General features: G+C 34.5%; 1 protein-coding gene across 1 annotated transcript in view; it reads right to left on the bottom strand.

Annotated features, from left to right (window-relative positions):
- The window catches only part of LOC145246702 (uncharacterized), a 329,042-nt gene that overhangs the window by 234,081 nt on the left and 78,149 nt on the right, over positions 1 to 16,812 (bottom strand). Inside the window, exons 2-4 of the mRNA XM_080108431.1 lie at positions 8,437 to 8,515; positions 4,214 to 4,366; positions 730 to 852 (exon numbers count right to left, since the gene is read on the bottom strand). Coding sequence (XP_079964557.1) covers positions 730 to 852; positions 4,214 to 4,366; positions 8,437 to 8,506 — 346 coding nt within the window. The 5' untranslated portion in view covers positions 8,507 to 8,515. The remainder of the gene's footprint in view (positions 1 to 729; positions 853 to 4,213; positions 4,367 to 8,436; positions 8,516 to 16,812) is intronic.

Genomic DNA, 16,812 nt, shown 5'->3' with positions numbered 1-16,812 from the left:
ATTCCCCTTAAGAGAGAATCTACCAGCATGCATGTATATGAGAACTGTTCATTTAGTCTGCGCGTTGAATGATAAAATGCTATTTCAAACTGCAGTGTAAAAAATAAGTACTTATCCAGAATCTTATCCAATTGCGCGTTGGCATGTTCCAGCATAGTAAAAAGAATATAAAAACAGAAAAAGTATATAACATTGTTTGGATTTTTTACAAGAAGTTTTCAAATAAATCTTTTTCGATGTAAATATAGAAATAACTATGAGAGAAAACATTTCTTCAGTTTCAAGTACATTAGCTTTGTTTAAAAGAAGTATTTTTTTTCGAGAAAAGTTTCAAATGAATAATGTTTGTGTTATTACTTAATCTTTAAGGAATCCTTCTTTACTTTACATATCATGCTGTAATTAATTGGGTTTTTTTTCGATTTTTTAACAATATCACAGCAATTCTTTTCACTATTTTATTGAAACTGATCATCTGCTGACAAATGATTATTGATTATCGAATCGCGTTGGCATCTTTTGACTGTTTACCGTAACCTGCCTGTACTCTTATGTCTTGGATGTATCATATGAATATTGTTTAAGATTAAATTGTCGTTGTCCCCTTTCTCATGTATACGCATGTTTCACCTATCTGAAAATGGAGAAACAACCTAGTTTCGGCCACGAGGTAAGAGAGGCAAATAACAGGTGCGCTCTCGTCCAGTATATCACAGTCAAAGAACTTACCTTTACAATCGGAAACACCATCGCCCGTGAACCCGACCATGCATTCACAGAAGTTGCTGACACTGCAGAAACCCAAGGTCTTATGGCATGTGCTGTTGTCGATGCACGCAATTCGTTCACCCTCTATGGAAATAAGAAATTATACCATTATACATCATTTGATACACGCATACATACATATATATATATATATATATATATATATATATATATAGTAATGCAATAAATCTCCTAGGATGTAAATCCAGTGATTATCGGTCTTACAAAATATTATTGGCTGTAATATTTTATAAAGGCAATACAAAATATAAACATCATGAAAATATAAGCATCTTCACTGGACTGCTATATTCACCGAATATCTCATCGAACCAAAGGAGAAACCAAGGAACCATGCCTACTTCGGATTGTTACCCTGTCTCTTGAAAGATTTACGATATACATTGGATCCTCTTCCCTCCCTGCTACCTAATACTCTCACGTCAAGATTACCATTCAATTTGGATGCGAAATTCAATATCCTTTTCATTCTGAACTCATATATAATTTCCCTTACTATCATTTAAAAACTTTACAAACTTTTAATTATGATTTTCTATGTTTATTACATTTAGCAAATTGGATATAAGCCATATAATATTTGCTAATATTTTTTCCTCTGAGGATATAGGTAAACATCGAAAACCTATACGTTAAGGAGATATATTTATTGAAATATATTATTCGTCTTGCATATAATAAAAATTATAGATTTGAAATTTTACCGTTTCACATCATACAATTTATGTTCCTAAAGTATGGGATATATATATATATATATATATATATGTATATATATATGTATATATATATATATATATATATATACCATAATTTGTAACTTAATTTTTATGATGTGAAACGGTTAAATATATATATATATACCATAATTTAGTAACTTAATTTTTATGATATGACACGGTTAAATTTCAAATCTAGACGTTTTATTATATGCAAGACAAAGAATGCAAAGTAAATGTAAAAAAACTACAAAACAAATACCCACAAAGTTAACATATTCCAGAAAATAATATCTAAAAGTTAAAAATAATTATACATTCTTTGGGAGTCAATTGGGTCAAATTTCCTCAGGGGAATCAGGTTGTTTTTATCATATTATCTATTATATAAAATCGAGATGAAAACCTTATACTGTAATTATTTTCAATACATTAAAACAAAAGAGAGGAATGCGATTGGTGGAGGAAGGGAGAGGGGGAGTAAAAAAACGGAAAAAATTTGAAGACAAAGATAGAAAAACAGATTGCTGGATGCAAAAATATTTAAGTTTTACATTTAAGGGGAAATATCACGTAAGTACACCATATTTGTGTCCTAGTTCTGAGTAATGGACCCAATTATTACAATATGGCCGCTGTATAAAATTGTATGTAAAGGAATGAAAATACTTTTAATGGTTACACTTATAATTTTATTTGTATAAACTAACGGGACCTGTGGAAATTCCAAAGCGGCATCTTTCATATTTAATATATTGCTGCTGGGCATTCTGTCGACATTCAGCGTGAATGGAGGCCCCACGATATTTTTGTAGCTCTTTTGCTAAAACAGTAAAAGTATTTGTCTAAATAATCTGATTAATGTAGTGCCACAATATATCTGGTTATTACGGTTTATCTCTAATATCCTTATAAAAGTTTGTGATATATTTCTATTGTATAGACGCCACGATATCATTATACCATCTGTAGACAGAACAAATACTACCCTTAGATCCTAGCCAAACGATCAAGAAAGTATATTTTAGTTTAAACTTCTATAATTGCATTTTGTTTTCGTTTGTTTTCTTTTTCATAAATCGTCGCAATGTCGGTTAATCTTGCCAGTCTATTTTAATGGCTATTAATCATTTATGAAAATGAATACTTAAAATGTTATTACCATCTGATAATTCGCTTATTTCAATGTTTTTATTTATATTTAAAAACTGCGATCGCTGTCACATTAGCAGATATGTAGAATAAAATAACATAGGTATATAACGAGAAAACAACTTGCTTTGTCTTTGTGCAAGGGAAACGGGAAACAAAATGGCGGATGATAGATAGGTGGGCAGTTGTTCTGGATTCAAAACTGGAGTCGGGCGCAATTCAAACGTATCCATTCGTAAAGAAAGAACGCTTAAAGCCCATTTTGTAAGACGATAAAAGATTCGCGTAGATATGAGAAAACAAACGAAAACGTCAATTTTCATTTAAAAGCTTGGAAGATAAATGCATTTGTTTGCAATTACAATTACATAAAGAGATGGCAAATGACGATTTTGCAAGCTTAAAATAGGAATCACGATTTAAATCCATCCACTTTTTTTCGTGGATAGAGCAATCAAATCGTCATTAGCGGGAATGAGAAACTATTCATAAAAGCAAATATACATATATATTAGACTTCTAATGAATAACAAGTATAAACTATATATATATATATATATATATATATATATATATATATATATATATATATATATATATATATATATATATATATATATATATATAGTTGATTTTTTTTTTCGTTGCACTATATGGTTAAATTTCAAAGTATGGTTAAATGTATGGTAAGTTCAGTAATTGAAATTATTGTTTTTCGTCGTCTACTGTTGAATGCATTTTAAGGAGCGAGCGTTAGGGTTAGGGTTAGCAATTGTCAAAGATGTTACCCCATCCCACATATTTTTATTATTATAAAACAGTAATCCCATAATTACTGATTCGATATGTGAAAAATCTTTTGATAAATAAGATTATCTGAAGATTGGTCATCTAAATTTTGTATTCTATTCTTTGTTTTGTTCGTATTCTCTTTCTCTGTTCTGGTTTCATGCAATAATTGTAAAATACTCACATGTTTTTCAGTAATGCTTCAAGCAAACTATATTTCTCTTTGGATTCAAATTTATTCATTCGTGTCTTTCGAAAATTTACTATTAACTGCTTGTTATAAGATATAAATATCTTAATTTACCAATAACTATAAAAATAATACTCTTAAAACCATAAGAGATTCATTGGCCTTCGGGCCAAGATACAAAGAGTAGTATCTGTTCAATTTTTTGTCCTTAGTTATTGTATACTATACTGTTTGTTACTGGTGTATTAGTTCAATTAGTATGTTTGTATACTATAGTGTTTGTTACAGGTGTAATAGTCCAAATACTATATTTGTATACTATACTGTTTGTTACAGGTGTAATAGTCAAAATACTATGTCTTTATACTATACTGTTTGTTCCTGTTAAGTTACTGAGACAATTTGTAATTGTTTTTACTTTTTCCACATTAAAAAACAACTTTGGAGTCTAACTCTGCCCTCCTGAGGAGGCAAAGTAGATAGAAACTGCAGTAATAATACTAATACATTTTGTTAATAATTATAGTAACACTACTAATATGTTTTGCCATTAAGACATATATCTATAACTTACCAATAACGCATCCAGTATGATTTTCTCCCTTTAGGCCGTCTCCAATTGAATTCTCTGGACATATGCAATTGAATGTGCCGTCGGGCAGGTCGATACACTTAGCCCGTGGGTGGCAAGTAACAAACTCATGAAGTGAGCAACCATATTGTTCACCTGGAAAAAAGACCACATGAAACAAGTTATATAAAAGATCTTGTTTGAAATTTGTTTTTCATTATGTGCGTAAGTTTCATCGTACATATAAAATAACTTGCTATGATTCTTGTTTTTTTACGCATGCGCATTTCAATATTGCTACTGGGTTGATTATTTACATCCTTCCTGCGACGAGATGTGACTCAAGGTTCGGAAAGTGAAATATGAAGAATCAACGCCATCGAGAAGAAGCACCTCAGCCTGCAAGATATGTCTAGGTAGACGTGTCGGGATTCCGCGATAGGGGAGCCTACGGCGATTAGTAAAAAAAACTAACCCCAATTTCGAAGAGAGAAGATAAATTTTATGGAGGTTGGTCTCCTAGAACTGCACAGGATCAGCACATAGCGTAATCAATTCGAAAAGGGCCATTTCAGAAATATTAAGTTAACACATTCGTGTGAAAACTTGCATTTGGAAGTGAAGAAGATAGTGTATTCCAAAGAAGCAAAAGAAAACAGAGGAGGCAGTAAAAAGAGGCAGTTGTATTGCTGACGTTTGTTCGAATCGCATCACAATCCTACTAGAAATATAAATAGTTATATGATCTATTCAGAATTATACGATTAGATAGAGGATCTTAAATTTCACGTTCCTATATGTAATAAATTAATTTAATAATAGATATACACGTGTCTCTTACACCCTTTAAATCTCCGAGTAAAACCCTAAGTACGGGGTGGAACGATAAAAGTGTCGCTCTAATGAAAACAACATTACAACTTTATTTTTAAAATTTTTATTGAAAAACATCAATTTAGTTTAATTTCTTATGTAGAATAGCTGATATATATTCAATATAGCCGCCTTCAGCCCTAATCACCGCTTCGAGACGAGTCCAGAACAGAAAGCATGCCTTTTCCACAAGCGCCGGTGGGAGCTCGGCGGGAGCTCAGCGAATACTTGGCGGATGACAACGATCAAGCTGGTTTTTGGTGTTGTGGGGGGAGGGTAATGTTGGTGATAACCTTGACATATGTTAAAACACAGTAGTCCAGCAGGTTCAGGTCGGGGGAAGAGGGGTGCCGATGAGAGTAGAGTACAAAGTCGTAGCACTCCTTCTAAAGTTAAGCCTCTGTCTCTTTAGACTTGTGGGCTGACGCTGACTCTTGCTCGCACATCCAGGGTCTGCCAGCGGCCACCTGATTCCATCAAAGTGTCACCACACTATTCAGCACATGTAAATACACTTTGGTATTGACTTTCAAGCTGAATTCGAAGATGTGAGGTGGTATGATATGACCCTCACTTGGAACCAAACCGAAGACCATAACCGTGATCAGAAACTTTGTTTTCATTGCCTTGGGTACGTTCCTGTTATTCGTGGCAACCCAACGATTCATTTTGAGGGTGCTAGCAATCGTCCTCTTGTCACAACTTCGATCCGTAGAGAGCATGAGTTGTACAGCGACGCATCTCTGATCTCGCTCGTTGAACACGGTGTCACTTTTAGATATGATAGAAGGCTCATATCGCTTTTGAGATTTGTACATAACGTCTGCAACAATGAAAACTGGTTTTCACCAAACGGAAATGGAATCATGTCGTGTTTTCCATGGCCGCAATTTTATCGTTCCATACTGTTTTGTTAACAGATCCTTATAATAAAGTCTCTGTAACTTTGCAAAATATACCTTTATATTTATAAACATTCTTTCATAAGTAGTAGTGATGGGACAAATCCAATTTTTCCGATTCCAATACAATTACCGATTCTATTGTGAATTCCTGATTAGGATAAAATTACCGATTCCGATTCTTTTAAAATATTTAAATATGTAGTTTATTGTTTTTTATTATTTTTTTTCAGATTACCGTAACAGCCAATGTATTATATGCATATATTTTTGCAAACATAAAACATACACTTTTGGAGTAATTGAGAGATTTTAATTTCATTGCTAGTTTAAAATCAAAAGATCATTTTAATCATTTGTGTCACGCGTTAAAGGTGCACACACGCAAATGCACGCATAACATCTTGTAGCAAACGTAGTGGACGATGTGGTCAGGTTGTCGGAATTGATATCCTCAGTACTGAAAAGTCAACTATTTGATGCATGGTAACCGTCGAAGGTGAGAGCACCTGCAAAGAGAGGGTCACATATATAGTCCAGAGAAAAAAGACAACAGAAGAGAGAAGCCTGCAGTCAGCATGCAAGCACAAGCTCGTGGTTCTACCCGTCCACCTTCCCGTCCATACTCTCTGTCTATTGCTGGGCACGCACATGAGGCAGTAAATAAAGAAACGGAAAATAAAAGGTTCTATATTTTTATACAAAAACGAAGTGTACAAGTTTTTGTTTTTTTTTCTGGGTGACGAAAAACCGACTGCGCAACATACGTTTCACTTGTGCTAGCGTTGAAAAATTAAGTTTTACGCAAAATAAATCCAAAAAATAAATCATCATAGGAATCATTTCATGCATCGGAAAATAGTCATTAATTTTCTCGATTCCGATACCGATTCCGACACCGATTCCGATTACCACAAAAATTCAATTTTTTTCCGATACCGATTTTGATACCCACAAAAGTTCAAACGTTTCCAATGCCCGATTCCGATTCCGATTAATGGTCCCAAAACTAATAAGAATACGACTTGATGTGCTTGTCTCAAGGCGGGTTCCAAATAACGGCATTGAATAATGAGTTGCCTTAAAACATTTACGAATCCTTAATGCATTAAATGTTTTATGTTTAACGATGTCATATAGAGAAAGTGCAAGAAGGAATATTCAAAATAGTCAGCTTTAATCAGACGAGGAAGTTCATTCCATTTTCTTTGTAAGAGATTGCGAGATAAAACTGGTTTCGTCAAAGATAATGGCAAATCAGAAGTAACCGTAAAATCACAGAGTATTGGACAAGGCCAGCATGTGCGAGAAATTCCAAATATTTGAACAATCCAAGACGCCGTGCGCACATCGTTGTTGTTCCTAAACTCTTCTGCTGGGAACAATCTACACGTCACACTCTAATCTAGATAAGAAATGGTGAAAAAAAAACATTTATTCATTATCCAATGTAATCGAGTCGTCTTTATAGGTGCGAAACAGCTGTAATCAACGTATGTTCATTGAATTAACTAAGAATGTCCTGGTTGGACACTAATGGTCTGTTTATATTAGTACATGTTTTAACCGATTACCTGGCACAACAGATGAAAGTGTTCAGTAATAATAAGTTCTAAACAGTGTTGGATAGGGTGAAGGTTCAATCTTGATTACAAGTGGTAATAAGAATTTTTTTAAAATATTCCACAGAAGACTTATTATAATCAATCATGACGGACAGAACGAGAAAAATCTACCTCCGCGTATTAAATAAATCATTTATGAATTCAGAACAGATTCCCGAGTTTGACAGAATGTATTTGAAGAACATTGTAGGTTAAATCAAACAGAACTTTATTAAAACAGCATCCAATACGATTTTTTTTTACTAGAGACCACTCTAGGATAAGGATTAATTATTGCCAGGTGACCCGTAAGGATTGATAGGATCAAAAAAGTGTACAATTTGGGTAGGATTAGAGTATTGGAGATGAACATCTCAACAAGAATTTGTTTCCATTGTCAACGATCATGTTGTATTCAGCTGTGAAACAGCGCTACGGTATTGTACTCCATAGTAGAGCAGTTCAGAGCAAGAAAATTGAATGTCTTATGTTTGTATTCTATACTGTTTGTTACAAGTGTAATAGTACAAATATTATGTTTGTATACTATACTGTTTGTTACAGGTGTAATAATCCACATATTATGTTCGTATACTATACTGTTTCTTACAGTTGCCATAGTCCAAATACTATGTTTGTATACTATACTGCTTGTTAGATGCGTAATAGTTCAAATAATACAATAATATAAATAATAAGACCTCATTTTAAAACTTCTGAAACGCGATTAAACTATACGTTTAGTGTCGTTCTTGTTTGTTTTTTTTAATAAATGCGAAATTTTAAATCAAATGCCATTAATTTACTTAAAATTAATTTCAGTAAAAGTTTGAAATGCATATCTTACCCATTATGCTGACATTTCCAATGTATAAGAAAGCCATGAGCAGCAGTAAAAGTGATTTTGACACCTCCATCTTTCCAATCTATAAAAGAAAAAAAAAGAAGCCATCGTATCAGTAGTTGGATATTTCAGCCTTCTATTAGTTTCAGTTTAATCTCCACGTGTATCTTATGCTGTTGGCACCGTATTGTTCTCTTAATTTTTTTTCAATATACTGTAGTGGTGCAACTTTTGAACTAGACAAAACTTAACTAATGTCAACGTAGAATTACTTAAATAGCCAGAGAAAAAAATAAATGAAAACAAACCTGCATAAAAAAATCAAAATGAATAATATTTTCAACAGTAAAAGCAATGAAACAGCAGTTAAAATGAGAAAAATGCGTATCGTATGTTTATTTTCATGTAAAAATTGTTTATATTTTACAAAAAAATAAAGACACAACAATTATATATATATACATATATATATATATATATATATATATATATATATATATATATATATATATATATATATATAGACGAGATATTTAAAATATTTTTTATTTCAGTGCTGTCTCGCTTTTGGAAACAGACAAAACGGTATCCTATTTTACCGTAAATTAAGTTTAGCTTACTTTTATTGCCTTTGGTAACAGTTACTTGTTGTTTATTTGTTTTTGTTTTTTATTTTGTTTTCCACTTGTTTTTAGATGTTGGAAATTATCAAAACCTTTTTCTACTTTTCTCGCCTTCTGATTCTATAAGCGTTTTGGCATCTTACAATTATTTACGTAAACAGTGAAGAAGAAAATTGTCTTTTGTCCGATTCAAAAGATATCCCTGCACCGATTTTATAGTATTTTCTTTTTTTATTAGGCTAAAATTAGCAACTATTTGTTAATAACTTATCGGCTTATTCTTTCGTACACGATACTACATATTATTTGAAAATGATAAATGCAAAGCTCTACGGAAGTTGAATGATTTTTTTTTTACTAATGATTCACAACTTATCCAGACCAAAAACTAATTCGATGGATGGTATGTGAGTTGAATGATGAAAAATATCTTAAGAGAATTAAAAATGATGAATGCAATTAACAAAGTTTCATTACTTATTTCTTAACATAAGATTTGAAGACGACTATATCGTAGTCTACAGTGAAGCATAAAGGTTATAAGCATAATGTGTTCAACGGACAGAAGTTCTTGCGAAAAAAAACGCTGTTATTAGTAGTGCAACGTCCGCACGGTTTCCACGTAGAGACTAATTTGAAAACGTGTGTTTTAATCGGCTAGAAACGTGGCGTTAGTCGTCATCGTTCAACTCTGTTTTATTTACCGTTTGACCTACTACCGCCTGCCTCAAATTTACGTCACCCATCTTTCATTAAACTCCTGTGTTACAAATGTAGGTTAGCATACACTCAGTGTGACAATTGTCAAAATTAACACTAGTTAACTTAATCGCTATAGTCGTAGGGTCTTAATAATTAACGATAGCAAGATAACTCATTATTATTTATTTTAGACTAGCCTGAGTGCCCGGCGTTGCCCGAGTATTTGGAGGTGTGTGTTGAAAAAAAAAAGGTGGTAGTAGGCAGGTAGGCTCGAACCCGTGGCGAGAAAGCGGAAAAGCAAGTGAAACAAATCTGACGTCTTACCGCAACTCAATGACGCGACGGAAGTTCGGAACGTTAAAATTAGGCAAAATCAATCGAACCGATACGATAACTGTCAAAAAATAGATCGCAAAAATCGACACCTCCTTGTAGAAAACTGCCAGTTGAGGGTAGGGGGAGTAATGTTTTTGGCCTAATTTTCGATATTTGTCGTCAGAGATGTCGAGCTTCAAAATGATACCAATCTTGTGAAAATCTGTCGCCTCTGTCGAAAGTTTTAGGCGGGCATACAAACATGCATACATACATAATGCATTTAAACAGACAGGTAAGATTTATATTATAGATGAGGAAGATCTAGGGAGTACAGCTCAGTTTAGCATCCACATCGAAATAGCAAAAAGGTATTGAAAAACTAGCAACGACTCATCTATGAGAAAGGAGTTTTGGAGAAGAGAATTGATCTTAACCCACTACATTGCGAAGTCGATTTTGTATTATAAACAAAAAGATAGTGACATCATTACTCCATCGTAGTACTATGTGACTCCTTTACAGGTACAAGATTGCATCAGGATTAAATTATTTCCTGTGCCGATGGAATTATCCGACCATTCTTTCTCCGAAAACGCATATGTTGTAAGTCTTCCATTTAATGCTTTGACTGAAAGGAGCTTATCAAAGCAAGAGGTTTCATCAGGACAAGAGATACATTTCAATTGAAGCAAAATAAGAAAACGTGTGTTGCTAGTGAAAATAAATGTAGTTGCAGAGGTGTTAAAACTTGGGTATTATCTATTCTCTAGAATTAAGACCAGAACGTTTAGTGCTTCAGGAATAAAAATCGATTAAAAAGAGATGTACGATTTGGATAACTTATAAAGTGTTCTCATCTTTGATGCTGTTCTTTAAAGCGAGAATAAATGTTTCTATAAAACTCGGCGATCTGTAGGGAAATTGAAACGAAACCGTTTCATTTAATAAACGTATTATTTATAATTGTATCCTTAGTATCGCCCAGACTGAGAATTGAACCGTCAACCTCCATAAAACTGTAACTTAGAATTGATTATTACTTTAGTACTTTATCTGTTACGCTAGGAAGATTCATGAGTTTGACAATAAGTGCGTCGAATGTTACATCGGTCAAAAAAAAACGTGAAAATAACAATTCAAAATGATATAGTAATTAGAATAATTCATACTAGCAGGGAGACCCGACGTTGATCGGGATTTAATGGGGATCAACGAATGTTCTAAACTTTCAATACTTTCATTGTCATCGAATCGGTGGAATTATCCATTTTTCAATCCAATCGATTGATTGCCTGCTCTAGTCAGGGACTTAACACGGTGCACCGGGAGGATGCATCAAATTCATCCCAGCAGTGGCTTAGTCCACAATAGATTGTAATTTAGATTGCACTGTAGAGAACCTTCAGTTGATTGTATAAAATTAGTTTTATATTTATGTAATGATTTGAATTAAAATTTTAAATACAAAGGTTAAGTATCATCGTTCAATGGTGCTTTAAACAGAAACATTCATTTTGAACGCATCCTTGTCTTATCAAAGAACCTACTGTTGCGGTGATAAAACTTATAAAATTCATTTAAGATGCTAGTTAATATCAGAGTGTTAATTTTGATCAAAATCGAGCTGTTTGTTCTTTGATCGGATTATTTCGATTAGCGATTATCGATTTCCGATACTTATCAGGAGTGTTCTGATACAAAACTTTTAGAAGAATGCAGACAAACACATAAGCTGTTATTGTGTAAAGTTTTTAAAGTATTGGTACGACTGTTTCCGAGTCTATAGGAAACGAACTCGCTCACACATAAACGCATATATACACACACATTTAAACACACAAAGTGTATTTTATAAATAAGTAAAGATAATACAAATTATAAATCCTCATCTGAAAAATTCCTAAACATAATCGATAAAGTTCAATAAAAGTCCCTGTAGATGATTTCCCTCGATCGTGTAATCCTTGGACCTTACGCCAAAAATAAATATGAAATATGAACTTAAGACAATATTAGGTATATGGTAATATCATGCCATGTCTTCAGACAGATGGGAGTATAGATCCTCGCTCAACACAGTTTTTCTGCTAATTCGAGAATAACAGACACGACGGAACATTACAATAAATATCTTAAAGTATTAGCACATTAGATCCCACTGTCCTATTAATAAGACACCATCAAATTTATATTTAAATTCTGTGATAATCTCTAGTAATTACTCCGAGGAAACGATTAATTACATCTGTATTCATCAACTGCTCTCCGAGAGTTTATTTAAACTCTTTTAAAAATTCTTGGGAAATTTGCTAAACTTTTATTTGCTAGATGGTGTAAAACTTATATAAACGAGTTTTCCAATAGTAAGCTACAAACGTATTGCCAAAGAAGTGTAATATAAATCTTTGCTTCTTACCAAAATGTGAAAATTTTATCTTTAATGTATAGTCTTATTGATTTCTAAAATATATCACATGTACTTAGTGGCCTATTTATGGGAGAATCAATATTTAGCTTTTTAAATAAAATAAATAACGTTTTCTTTTTACATAATTTATTCTAACCCATTTTTACCCATTATACGAAGTTTCAACTCAATAGTCACAATTTTGATGCCTGGCAATTAATGGACAGAAGCATACATTGGCTATCTCAAACAAATCAATACTTAACGTTTTCAATTAAAATCAAAGTATCTTTTTTTTTACAAAGTGGTCACCACTTATCTAGGCCCGGAAGTCACTCAGGAATAAGGGTTATTGTAAGTACAGTACGTTAGTGCGGAGAATTAATAAAGTGTCTTCTTAAGGGGGCGGTTCATCAGGAGTTTGTTTCCGTTGGACTTGAAGACATCCAGGTTGTAGTCAGGTGGGAAGCAGGCAGACGGAACAGAGTTCCACAGGCGTGTAGTTCTAAGAAAGAAGCTTTGTTCATGGATTATACGTTGTGATTTAGGCATAGATAAAAAATGGGGAAAGTTTTTGACAGTGGATTCAGCTAGACGGGTGTTTTTCGTAAAAGATAGGCGAGGGGACCAGAGATTTGAGTTCAGACGAGTACCTGCCATGGAAATAACGATTAAACAAACATAGGTGTCTCTTCTGTGGGAGAGAGGTTGCAGGAAAGAGAAAAGGACATCCCCCACTATGCCATGAAGTCTATTTTGTACTCTGGCAAGGCAGGATAGGCTGTTTTTAGCAGCTCCTGTCCAGATATGGAAGCAGTATTCCATCCTTGGACGTACTTGGCTTTTATATAGACAGAGAATTGCAACAGTAGTGGGATATATTCTGGATCGGTAGAATGATCCTACCATCTTTCCAGCGACCTTGGCAACAGACTTGATGTACGTGTTCAATTTCAGATCAGGAGGGAAGGTCAAGCCCAGAAGCTTGTCAAAACATAGGGCTTCTCCTAGACGAGAGCCATCCATTTCAATTGATGCCAGATGGGGATCAGAGCGTTGATGATGTAAAGATAGGAGTTTGGTTTTAGATGCATTAAAGGTAACCAGCCACGTCTTCCCCCACTGAACCACGCGCTCGAGATCAGAGGAGAGATAATCAGAGAGAGCTTTGTCATTTACAGCCTTTGGTGTGTTGCTGTAGATGGTCGTGTCATCAGCATAGATGTCAACGAATGATTTAAGTATGTGTTTAGGGAGATCATTGATGTAGATCAGGAAAAGAGTTGGGCCCAGGGTGGACCCTTGAGGGACTCTAGCATTAATACGCTGGGCCTCTGATTTTTGTCCATCAACCACTAAACTTATGAGCCTATCAGAGAAAAATGATTTAATGATAGAGAGAACATTTCCACTTATACCGTAGCTGGAAATCTTGCGAAGTAGGACCTTATGCCATACCTGGTCGAAGGCCTTTGATATGTCAAGAGCAATTGCCCTAGAAAGGAAGCCTTTGTCAAGAGATTCACTAATCCTATGAGATATAACCGTTTGCACATTTGCTGTGGATCTAGCAGAACGGAAACCATATTTTGTGTCACTAAGAAGGTTATTTCTCCTGAGGTGGTTGACTATTTCTCTATTAAATATGGATTCCAGCAACTTACTCATGACACACAGGAGACTTATTGGTCCGTACTGAGTTATCACCTGAGTTCTTAAATATAGGGCATACTGATGAGGTTTTCCAGGGTGTTGGAAAGCACTTCTCCTTAAGGCAACGCTTAAACAGTTTTGTAAGTATGGGAGCAAGTTCTGGTTGAAGCTTTTTAACACTATAATTTGGATGCCGTCTGGGCCAGTTGCTTTACTGGAATCAAGGTTCTTGATTAGTTTGGCGACCTCATGCACAGATATTTGTATGTTATCTAGCGTGTTCTGTGTTATAGGAGGAAATATGGGGAGTTGATGGTCTTCATTGGATAGGGTAGAATTAGCTGCAAAGTTCTTGGCAAATAGTTTGGCCTTGTCTGACGCTGACGAGATGACCTCTGGTCCATTGATAATGATTGGGATAGAACGCACACTTCTGTTCAGGATCCTATTTGTTATTTGCCAAAACTGGTGGGAACCAAGCCGCTGATCAGCTCCTTTGGATTTAACAGACTGGGCATATAGCTCCCTTGCATTTTTTATTACTTTTTTACAGTGGTTGCTTGCGTTCCTGAAAGCAGCTTTAGTCTCAGTGCATCTATTACGTTGGTAGCTATGGAAAAAGTGATTTCTGTGCGCGATGGCAGCAACATATTTTGGGGAGAACCATGGCTGGCTATTAGGGTTTTGTTGGAATTTTTTAGATGGTATGAATCGGTCTATGCCTACAAGTAACCATTCGGTTAGGTCTGATACTATAGAGGACACATCCTTTTTAAACATGGAATGCAGATGTAGATCAGATATAAATGTACGGAAGCTATCCCAGTCAGCCATGAAGTATCGGTATACAGTACGGTGGAGGGGTACGTCTGAGGACTTATTACATTTCATTTTTATCTTAACCGACGGAGTGGTCGGAGGATCCTAGAGGAGAAAGAACGGAACATGAACATAGCTCAGGGGAATTTGAGAGAAAAAGGTCTAGGAGGCTACCAAATTACTCAGCCATTTTTTGTCTAAATATTTGAAATTTTACATAAAAGTGTATTAAGACAAAGGGAAAATATTTTAATTGGGGTTTTGCCAAAAAAATTTCTGCCAAGGCTTCAATGTTCAAAAGATTTTATATTTGCGGTCTCTAGCAAACTATTAAGCCAATTTTGGGTCTAAACATTTGAAATTTTATTTAAAGAATACTCAGACATGCTTTTTAACCAGTTTTGTAGCGCAAGTTTCGCTGCCAAGATGTCATGGTTGAAATAGTTGACCTTTGCAGACTACTAAACTCCTCCTAAAATTCGGGGTCTAAATACTTGAAATTTTAGATGTAGGTTACCTGGACATGGGTTAAATATTTAAATTTGATATGAGCCAAAAACAATAAGTGTTCAGGGGTCAAAATTGGGATTAAAGTAAAAAAAAATAATTACCTCTGCAGTCTCTACTCATTTTCTCTATAGCAGTTAAGGAAATCTGTTATATAGAAAGTCATTATTGTATATATGCACACTTTTTAATATCTACATATGCACATAAAGTTCTGAACAGTACATAGGACCCGAGCAAAGCGAACTGCTTGTATATATATATATATATATATATATATATATATATATATATATATATATATATACGCATGGGTGCCCGGCGTAATAGGGTGTTTGGAGGTGTGTGTTGAGATAAAATAAAAAGTGGTAGTAGGAAGGTAGGCTCGAGCCCGTACCGCGAAAGAGGAAAAATCGTGACGTCTTTGCTGTTACGAGCACCGCCAAACCAGAAGTGACGTACGTTTAAATTAAGGTTAGACAATCGAAAAGAGGGGATGACTTTTGAAAATATTGGTGAAAAAAAGCGACCCGTCCCTGTAGAAATGAAGATGTTAATGTTTATAGCCAATTATTCGGTATTTGTCGTTTGAAGAGACGAGCTTCAAAACGATACTGATCTTGTGAAAATCCGTCGCCTCTGCGAAAGTTTTAGGCAGGCATGCAAACATACATACATACATTTATATATTGGCAGCTCAAATTTTCGACCCAACCCGATTAAAAAGCTTGCCCTATCTCTGAATACCCTTTATGTAAAATTTCGAATGTTTAGACCAGAAATTGTCTGAGCAATTTGGTAGAGACCGCAAAGGTAAACTTTTTTTAACTTTGACCCCTATTATGACCCCTTAACATTTATTGTTTTGGGCTCAAATCAAGTTATCAAGTTAGATCCATGTTCAAAGAACCTATATCTAAAATTTCAATTGTTTAGACTAAAAATTAGCTGAGGAGTTTGGTAGAGTTCTCAAAGGTCAAATCGTTGAATGTTCACATCTTAACGGCAAAATTTCTGACGGAAAACTGATTACAAGGATTTTCCCAAATCTCAGTACCCTGTATATCAAATTTCGAGTTTGTAGACTGAAAGTTGGCAGAGTTATTGTGTGGGGAAATGTACACAGACAGAGAAGCACACACACATACAGACAGACAGACACTTTCACTTTTCTAGATACTAGCATTTCAGCCCAGCGTTGCCCGGGTGTTTAGATGTGTATGTTGAGCAAAAAAAAAAAAGAAAGTGGTAGTAGGAAGGCAGGCTCGAACCCGTATCGCGAAAAGAAAAAGAACGGGGAAAAACCTGACGTCTTTGCTGTTACGACCACCGTCAAACCGGGAGTAGCGT

The sequence above is a fragment of the Euprymna scolopes genome, chromosome 24, assembly GCF_053919585.1.
Source record: "Euprymna scolopes isolate OS-2025 chromosome 24, ASM5391958v1, whole genome shotgun sequence".
Lineage (NCBI taxonomy): Eukaryota > Metazoa > Mollusca > Cephalopoda > Sepiida > Sepiolidae > Euprymna > Euprymna scolopes.
The sequence above is the reverse complement of the archived record's forward strand: the minus strand, read 5'-3'. Positions and strand labels throughout refer to the sequence as shown.